Consider the following 9,600-nt stretch of genomic DNA (forward strand, 5'->3'; position numbering starts at 1 on the left):
TAGGTGGGAGTGATATAGTGGATAGGTCAGTATGGGTGGAGAAGGAACAACAGGTTTCCAAAGCATCATTGGACCTGTGAGAGCACGGAGCTGCCTAAGCCTTGAGTGTGAGACACTGCATTGCTACCACCACACTCAGGGAAGGATGCTGCAGGCAGGCCTTAGAGCAACTATAACTGGAAACTCAGAGATCCCAAATGCTTCAAAGTCTGAAACTTGAGGGGTGTGTACATTGATGGTCAAAAACTTTGAATTTTGCAGCATTTCAGATTTGTTTTGGACTAGGAATACTGAACGTGTAAAGTCCATACATGCATTCCAAAATCTACTGAACTCTGAAATTGGAATACTCATGGTTCCAAGCATTTCAAATATGAGATAACTCGTATGGTGGGTAGTTACTGCCTTGTGTACTAGGGGAGACTCCAAATTCATTCTTAAATCTACCCCTAAATAGCTATGGAGTCTTTAACAAGTCCCCATCTTATTTGAGGTATCTCCAGTAATCTGTGGAATGAGGATGGGGAGCTGAATAAACCAATCTCAAAAGTCTTTTCTAATACAATCTACTACTCTCTGTGTAATAGCCTTCATTCCAATGAATAATGTAATTGCTATTTAGTGTTCAACTGTCATATGGAATCCTATGAAATTTAAATGAATCCTAAGTGCCTTGATCACATCCCAACTATGGACTCTTCTCTTTATTGCACATCATGAAGATGGGAGAGGCCATTTGCTGTCTGCTCCTTCTGCACCTGCTTCCCCTGGAGCCTGCTAGAGCAGCCAGAAGTGGACTGTGTTTACAGTGTCATTTAGACACCAGCTTGCACCTGAAACAACTGGTGTGGAAAGGAATTTTGATAACCAGGTCACTAGGTAATGGTTAGGCTATAGTTACTCTTTAAGCCTTAAACAATTAAAGAAATATCGCAAGCTTCTTACAAATCCTGTAACATGGAGGACTTAAATTATTAGTATTATATTATGGCCTAATTTGGGCCTACTGTGTTAAATATCAAAATTATAAGTAAAACCCAGTGCAGGTAGCTTACATCTATAATCCTAGCTACTTAGAAGACTGGTGTTCAAAGGCAGCCTGGGCAGGAAAGTCTGAGAGTCTTATCTCCAATTAAACAGCCCCAAACGTGGAATGTGGTACTGTGGCTTAAGTGGTAGAGCATTAGCCTTAAGTGCAAAAGCTCAAGGACAGTGTCCAGGCCTTGAGTTCAAGCTTCATGGCTGGCATACATACACATCATTCCTCTCTCTCTCTCTCTCTCTCTCTCTCTCTCTCTCTCTCTCTCTCTCTCTCTCTCCAAAAATGAAGCAAGTACATAAAGGCTTTAATTGATTTATGCTCTGCCTTTCAGATCTGCTTCTCAAAGTACTTAGTCTAAAATAGAAATGTTATAGTCTTCACATGTAGAATTATCATTTTAAAACCATTAGAAAATAACATATTATGTAAGACATGAAGTGTTTGATGTAGCTCTTATAGAATGATCCCAGCATTGTCCTTTCCACAGTTATAATGCCATAAATTGTGAACTAGAAGACCATGTGGGTTTGCACTGTCTGAAACAGAATTTGCTTTTGAAGAGAGGCTCTTTGTGTTTAAATAATGGGCAAACCATTCTGTTCTTGGAAAATCTCTCCATCCCAGGAAAAACTTCTCCTGGAAACACAATTTCCCTCCAGTACCATTAGGCCAAGATGCTTTCACAATCATTTTCCCTTTGGTAAGTAAATTTTTCATCACTGGATCACAGGCTTTCAACAGTTTTCAGTAGTAGGCTCACATTCAATAGACATTTATTTGATCAGTAGCCTAAAGTTGAAGAAAAACCAGTGGGAAAAAAGCATAGCAGCTTAGGGCAAGAGCTGAGTACATTTGACATAATAAGTATAAATACTAAACATATGCAGTTATTAAATGTGGTTCTTTTTGGTGAAATTGCTTTCTGGTTTTCTTAAAATGAGTTTTGCCTAAATTTTTTGGTAGACTAGTGAAACTGAATACCTGATAAAAGATGTGGCTGGATATTTAATACCTGCTTCCAGGTTAAATAAAATATCGTCATTATGATGAGAATTGACCATGTGCAAGGTCCAGTACTAGATTCAGCAGGATACCAAAGGAAGCAAGGGAGGACTTAAGTTTATCAAGAAGCCATATGATATGTTCCTCACAAAAGCCAATGGGCCTCCCACAGGCAGCAATGAAAGTTTTCTTATGAGGATGTTATGAATATCATACCTGTTTACAGATAAGGAAATTGGGGAATGAAAATGTTTCAGCACCTTGGTCAAAGTGACCTGGCTAGGAAGTGACAGAGACAGAACTTTGCACTACTGGCCTGAATCACTGGCTGGCTACTTCTTTGTTGTTAGTCATCTCAAGATTCCTTTCTACAGGCTGACAGTCACTCGCTCATGCCTATAGTCCAGTTATGCAGGAGGCAGAGATCTAAGGATCTTAATGTGAAACCAGCGCAAGAGAAAAGTCCATCAGACTTATCTCTAGCTAACCTTCAAAAAACTGAAAGTGGAGGTGTGGCTCAAATGGTAGAGCACCAGCCTTGAGTGAAGAAGCCAACTGAGAGCACCAGATACTGAGTTCAAGCCCCAGAATATTTCTCTCTCTTTCTTTCACACACACACACACACACACACACACACACACACACACACACACACACGTGCCATTCCTTTTCTGTATTCCTATCCTTTTCATTTTCTGTTTCCTCCTGATGTATAACATCACCTTAGTTTCTGAAATCATATCCAGATGATCGCTTAAAGTTGCTGTATTTTTGCCTCCACCTCTTTCTTAAATACTGTAAGTTCATTCTGAGCTACCAATTGGAATAACTGGAATTTCCACAGATATAGTATTCATTTGTTTGTTTGTTTTGTACCAGTCCAGGAGCTTGAACTCAGGGCCTGCGCACTATCCCTGAACTTCTTTTGCTCAAGGCTAATATTTTACCACCTGAGTCACCACTGCACTTCCAGCTTTGGGGGGCCCTAATTGGAGATGAGTCTCACAAACTTTCCTGCCTGGAATGACCTTGAACTATGATCCTCCTGTCTCATCCTCCATAGTTGTTAAGACTACAGGCATGAGCCACAAGCACCCAGCAGATAACATATTTCTTTACAGTTATCTCTTCTTCTGTGCCCTTTTCAGGAATTTACCAAAAATCAGTTAAACCCTAGTCAGCCAAGCTCAACCTTCATTTCTTTTTTCTCCTCTCTTCCCTAATTCCCAATGTTCATTGACTTCTGAGCCCTGTTTACACAGTGGTGTTTGTATATGTCTATTGAGGCTATATCTCCATCTCTTCCTCTGCTTTACGGTTTCCTAATGTGATGTTGGCAGGTCTATCTTAGATTTTCCCTGTGTCAAGTTCACTGTCTTTTAAAAAAAATTTTTTTTTCCATGTTGAGGATGGAACTCAGGGCCCTGTGCATGCTAGGCAAACATCTACCGTTGAGCAATACCCTCAGCCCCAGTACAATGTTTCTAAAACCCAATTAATATCTGTTTTCTTGCTCACAACTCCACATTGATGTCCTATTTCCAGTTAAAAGTCCCAGCTCTTCAGCCTATTACAGGCAGTCTTTTCATTACCTCACCATACCTACTCCTCTACTCAAAGCCTTTGTTTCCAAAATGAATATTGTAGACATAGAAAGCTTAGCATCTAATTGTATCCAAGTTCTTTGATACCTCTGTTTTTTATGTATGCTCTTCTCTGCCCCTGTTTTTTTACCTTCCAGGTGAATTCTTGTCTTTCAGGAGTCCTCTCAGAGTCCCATGTATGTTAGTCGCCTTTTCAAGATCATGCAGTTATTAACTTAGGTCCTTGTCTCTCGATCATAGTTCTCTACCTGAGGGTCCCATACATTGTGATAAATTGGGAATTTGTTAAATGACAATGATCAAGACTTTGCATTTGGAATTTTGTGAATTTTCTATAGTTTCTGTAATAAGTTTCCACAGAAGTGGTGGTTTACACCATACACAATCATCTGACAGTTCTCATGACTGTAATCTGGAAGGGGCCTTTTGAGGTGCTATGGGGTGATCAGTCTCTTTGTCTTTTCATTTTTCCATCTACAAAGTAAGGGCACTAATGCCCTATTAGGGTTTGGGTGCATGGTGTTTCTTAGTAAGAAAAATGTGGACACATTTTTCAGAGTGCTTATTAGCTGGCCTACAGCAAAATGCTACTTCCATTGCTTTTTCTTGCTGATCTTTTGTTTTTTCTTTTAATTACTAGTGGTTTTCAGAAGTTAGAGCAAATAAGAGCTTCCTGAAATTTCACTGGGTAGTTTGGTTGCCACTGGCTGCTTGAAATGTGGCTAAAATTCGAGGGGCCACATGCTCTACGTGTTAAATACATGTATCTTGAAGACAATATGCAAGTTATAAATTATCTCAATAATATTACTGACTTTGTGATGAAATGGTAACATTTTTTTCTGCATTAACCAAAAGATGTGTTACTTAAATTAAGTGGACAAGTTTCTTTATACATTTTTTAAATTCCTACTTATTTCTCTTTCAGCAGTGCTGGGGTTTGGGTGCAGGGCCTCATACTTGCTAGGCTAGTATGTCTACCACTGAGCCATACCTCCAGCCCTGTTCTGCCATCTCTGCCTAGGCTCCCAGATGTTGATGAGATCACAGGTGCATACCACTGAGTCCATCTTTTCTCTAAGGATGTGGAGTTCTGCTGACTTTTCTGCCAGAGCACACAGAGCACACAGAGCTAGAGCCACAGTCCTCCTGTTCCTTAGCTTCACATATAGCTTGAGATGACAGGCATGCACCACTGTGCCCAGCTATGGGATGAGAATGGTCTCTCATGCTTTTTTCCTAGGCTGGTCTTGAACTTCAGTCCTCCTGTTCTTCACTTCTCAAGTAGCTAGGATTACAAGCATGAGCCACCCACACTCAGCTTTTTTATATATATCTTCATGTTCATATATATCCATTCTGCTAAAAAAATTGAAATTAATTTTTGGGTCACATTACATTTCTATTGAACAATGTTGCTCTATTGGAAAGATTCCCAGTAGTTTTAGTTAACTGCTCCAGAATGAACCATCCCAAAACATAATCTCCTTAAACGCCATCTATTTCTTTTTCTCTCACAATTACCAGAGTTGGCTGGATATCAGCTGGAAAGTTCCTCAACTGCTGTTGCTTGGGGTGTCTTGTGTGTTTGCAGCCAGATGACTCCTGGAGCTGTGTCTCCTGCTGAGTATCTGCCACCAGATTGCTCCTTCTTGTAGCTGTGTCATATGGGTTCTCCATTTGCATGGCACTGTGGTGGCCTCTGTCCATTAAGTAACACTGACTATCTAAGGACAGCTCAAGGCCTCAAGCAGGTGGAAGTGGAGTCAGTCAGGCATTATTAAACCCTGTATCTGGAAGTCCAGGAGTACCTTTCCCTCTGTATTCTACACTTAAGGCTATCTGAGAGTCAGCTCTGACCAAGACTTGAGGACAGAAATCCACCTTTTGATTGGGTGCTCCAGGCACTAACAAGGAAAGGTGGAATTATCTTAGAAATAAGCTGTCCCACACTGATCTTGACCACAGTCATTCTTGTTGTCTGTCCAAGGTGGGACTTCAAGTTTTCATATTCCACTTCATCCCCAGCGATTGTACTTGGAAGGACACTTCCCTAAGCGTCTTTCCTAAGACATTGGAATTGTTATTATTATTATTAGTAGTAGTATTCGGTGCTGCCTCTTAAAAGAAATTTTGGAAGAAGCAAAAGAACACCTGGATTTTTAACTATTATTATCTCCATTATTGTGTACAATTAAAGTATGGAAATCTGTATCATGTACAATTAAAGTATGGAAATCTGTTGCTTTCCGGAAGGGCAGCAGCATGACCTGGGGAGGAAAGTCAGGTCCCAGAGTGTTAGAGTGGCCTGTGCAGGTGGCAGCTCATACAGCATTCTGGCACTTCAGATGTGTGTGTGTGTGTGTGTGTGTGTGTGTGTGTGTGTGTGTGTGTGTGTGTGTGTGTGTGTTGGTCAGAACACAGTCCCTGGAACCAGTCTGTGAGGTTTGAATCCCATTTAGCCAAAGAAATTTCTTAACCTCTTTTTGCCCTCTTTTCCGCACATATGCAAGGGAACACCATAAATTCATAGGGCTCTGGTGAAGTCTTAGTAAGTTGACACCTACAGAGAATTTCAAACCATGGCTGTGTGGCCCCTCAGCATTGCTGTTTATTTCTTTGGAGCCATTCAGGGATTAAATTTGTACCTGAGTAATCCTCTTTCTCAATCCCCACCAACCTCCAGGGAAGTGAAGAAAAGGACAGAGGATGATGACAGCAAATCTATCACCAATCTGGCCGGGACTGGTTCCAAGAAGTCCATACAGATGAAGAATTGTTGCAATGGTTAAGTTCCAACCACCGCTGAAATGTCTTAATTTCCACAACACTGAATTTTGTGACTCATTTGGTTCTTAATAGGGTGTTGCATCCAATGGCATGGGCCTATGGAGAAATGTGAACTGTCCTTTCCCTCCTGCTGCAACCCTGACTCTCTTTGCTGAATCTCACTGAGTGATTTGGGCCTTCTGGTACTTTTGTAATGGCTTTTAAAAGATAATATGTTCATGTTTGTTATGGGGTTGTTTTCTTAAAACAAGGTCACATGCTCAGGTTAATGATGAATGACAAACCACTGACTTAATTAGGTTCATAAGATAGTTGACCTTGTAGTTAACCTATGCTGGCAATTACTTACAAAATTTGACACTAGAGCAGTTCTCATCCAAGGCCTTTTAATCCAAGCTTCACTGCTATACAGCTTTGTGATCTTGGGTAAGTCACCAGCCCATTTTAGATTTTTTCTTTGTGTAAAATAAGCAGCTTAGCCTCTAAGGCCCATGGGTCTGGGCGCTTCTCAGAATCTGTAGCATTTTTTAGCAGTAGGAAGAGGTTCTCCAGGGCTATTCCTAGGGGAGGTGTCCTTGCTTTTAAAATACTAGGTTATTAATTTTTCTCACTTTGGAAAGGATAACCAGATTTAATTGACTAAAAAAGGCTGCAATTTATGCTTTGATGGAAAAGAAGATCTATTTTTTATGTATAAAGAAAACATATTTGAAAAAAAGGTTGTAAATAAAAGAGTATTTTATAACTTGAGAATACTTAATTTTAAGGAAAATATGTGAAGCCACATACTATTGAAAGTACAATGCCAGGAATGTTGCTCATGAGAAAAATACACACCAGTCAGTGGGCACCAGAGGCTGAGAAAACAGGGCCACTGATGGCAGTTTCTTTGGGGAATAACAAGATTGTTCCAGAATTAGAATAATGGCCATGGATATGGATCTTCTTTTATTTACAAAGAAACTGGTGCATTTTATATTTTGAAATAATTTTTATGGCATGTAATTTATATTTCATTAAAAGTATCTTGGCAACTTAGAGCAACTTACCATTTTGCCATATGAAAATATCCATGTTATTTTACACTTTCCCATAGTTCAAAGCTTAATCTGTAGTTCAGTGCCAACCCCCTGATTTCAAGCACTAACTTTCTTAAATAATGATCAAGAAAAGAAGTATTTAAAAAAAGATGTCCTTGGTTTAATTGGACTCATAGTCATCAGAAACCTGTTCATTCTCGAAGCTTCAGTGTCACAAAGATTTCCACACTGAAATGAGTCTTAAAAGCCAACAGAGGGGTAACATTGTTCAAAAACAAATGCACTCCTTATCTGACTTATGTAACTTTAACCCCTCTGTGTATCACCTTTACAATAACAATAAAAAATGCAAGATAAAAACAAAAGCTAGTGGAGTCACTACCTGACCCAAGTTGGGCTCTCAGGAGATGAAGCCAATTAATGTGTTCCCATTAAAACACTTGAGCCTGTCTAGATTCATGTAGGTGCAGGCTCTAGCTGGTTGCCAATAAGAATCATATAAATGGTCTCTGTGATTTATTGTATTATGTAAGTTCAAAACATTTCTTTTTGTTGAGTTAAAACAAAGCCATGCATGTAACAACCTTTTTCCTGTTGATGATTTTTCTTTTTGTGCTTGAACCAATACCAGCCTCATACTCTAACTTAGCTTTTTTTGCTTTTAGCTGGCACTTTACTGTTTTTTTTATTTTTTTGGCCAGTCCTGGGCCTTGGGCTCAGGGCCTGAGCACTGTCCCTGGCTTCTTCCCGCTCAAGGCTAGCACTCTGCCACTTGAGCCACAGCGCCACTTCTGGCCATTTTCTGTATATGTGGTGCTGGGGAATTGAACCCAGGGCCTCACGTATATGAGGCAGGCACTCTTGCCACTAGGCCATATCCCCAGCCCGCACTTTACTGTTTGAGCCTCATCTCTACTGTAAAATTTTGCTGGTTAATTTTTTTAACAGACTTGTCTGATTGGGCTGGCTTCGATCCTCAGATTTCAGCCTCCAGAGTAGCTTCGATTATAGGTGGGAACCAATACCTAGGTGGTAGATGATTTTTATGATCAAACTTCAAATCCCTTAAGCTCCATCTTTTAAAATAGGGGAGGCAATTAGATATGCCACACTCAAAACTGAAGTTGCAACATCATTTAGCCTTTAAAAACATGCTGTTTCCCTACTAAAGGCATTTATTTGTTTTAATGGGAAATTATATCCCCAGTAACTCTACTATAGAGTTGCTGTTTGATATTTTTTGATTTCTTGAAAAATTAGATAGCATTTCTGACCAATGTTTATGGGATAATGTGAGAATAATTGGGAGGTAAGAGTGGGCACTACTTTGTGTGGCATGGTAAAACAAAACTTTGTCACCGTCTTGGGACTTAGTGGGGTGTTTGGTGCCCAGGTGAGGTTGGAACAAAGCTGTTGGATCCATGTTAACAAGTGGAACATGTATTTGGATTTTATTGCCCTCACTGTGTTGATATGCATATTATTATGTTACCTTTATTTATTTTCTCAAAAGTGTCTCTTTGTATTTATCTTGCTATCTGTATATAAGAGCATACTTTAGATATAGAAGTATTACCTTGGTCTTTGCTGAAGGATTATGCAGTCAGTACACCCAGGTTGATTAGGACATTATCTAGGTATCTTGGACAAACTAGTCATCCTCAAGGATCTGCGTGTGGCCACATCATCCAGGTTAGGCACATATCTCTAGCTGGCAAAGTTGCTTAAAGAAAAGTCATTTAGGTGCCATTCTGGGAGATCATGATTATTTACCCCATATTTTGATTCCATGAAGAAGTTCTCAAATTGGATATTTGCCTTCAGTAAGAACAAAAATACTTCATGGTATTAGCTTGGGCTCAATTTTGATACTTTTTGCATATGCCTATGGGAGTTTACTCCCCTTGTCTCTATTTCCTTTTAATATCACAATTAAGCTGCACTCCTTTTATATGTATCCTGACATATTGGATAATATATTAATATCATTATGGAAAATAATATTGGGTAACGAGGCAATTTTTTACTATTAATTTTAAGTCCTTTTCATCTTCCTAATTTATTTTTTCTACTTGCTGCTTTATAAAATGCTGTATATGACATTTGATTATTTAATACAAG

The 9,600-nt window shown here is 39.5% G+C and overlaps 1 protein-coding gene across 3 annotated transcripts in view; it reads left to right on the plus strand.

Moving 5' to 3' along the window:
• The window catches only part of Rasef (RAS and EF-hand domain containing), a 270,973-nt gene extending 263,354 nt beyond the window's left edge, over positions 1-7,619 (plus strand). For all 3 annotated transcript variants that reach the window (XM_048331781.1, XM_048331771.1, XM_048331789.1), the window contains one exon: positions 6,336-7,619. In XM_048331781.1, coding sequence (XP_048187738.1) covers positions 6,336-6,441 — 106 coding nt within the window. In that variant the 3' untranslated portion in view covers positions 6,442-7,619. The remainder of the gene's footprint in view (positions 1-6,335) is intronic.
• The last annotated feature ends 1,981 nt before the right edge of the window (positions 7,620-9,600 follow it).

The sequence above is a fragment of the Perognathus longimembris genome, chromosome 1, assembly GCF_023159225.1.
Source record: "Perognathus longimembris pacificus isolate PPM17 chromosome 1, ASM2315922v1, whole genome shotgun sequence".
Taxonomy (NCBI): Eukaryota; Metazoa; Chordata; class Mammalia; order Rodentia; family Heteromyidae; genus Perognathus; species Perognathus longimembris.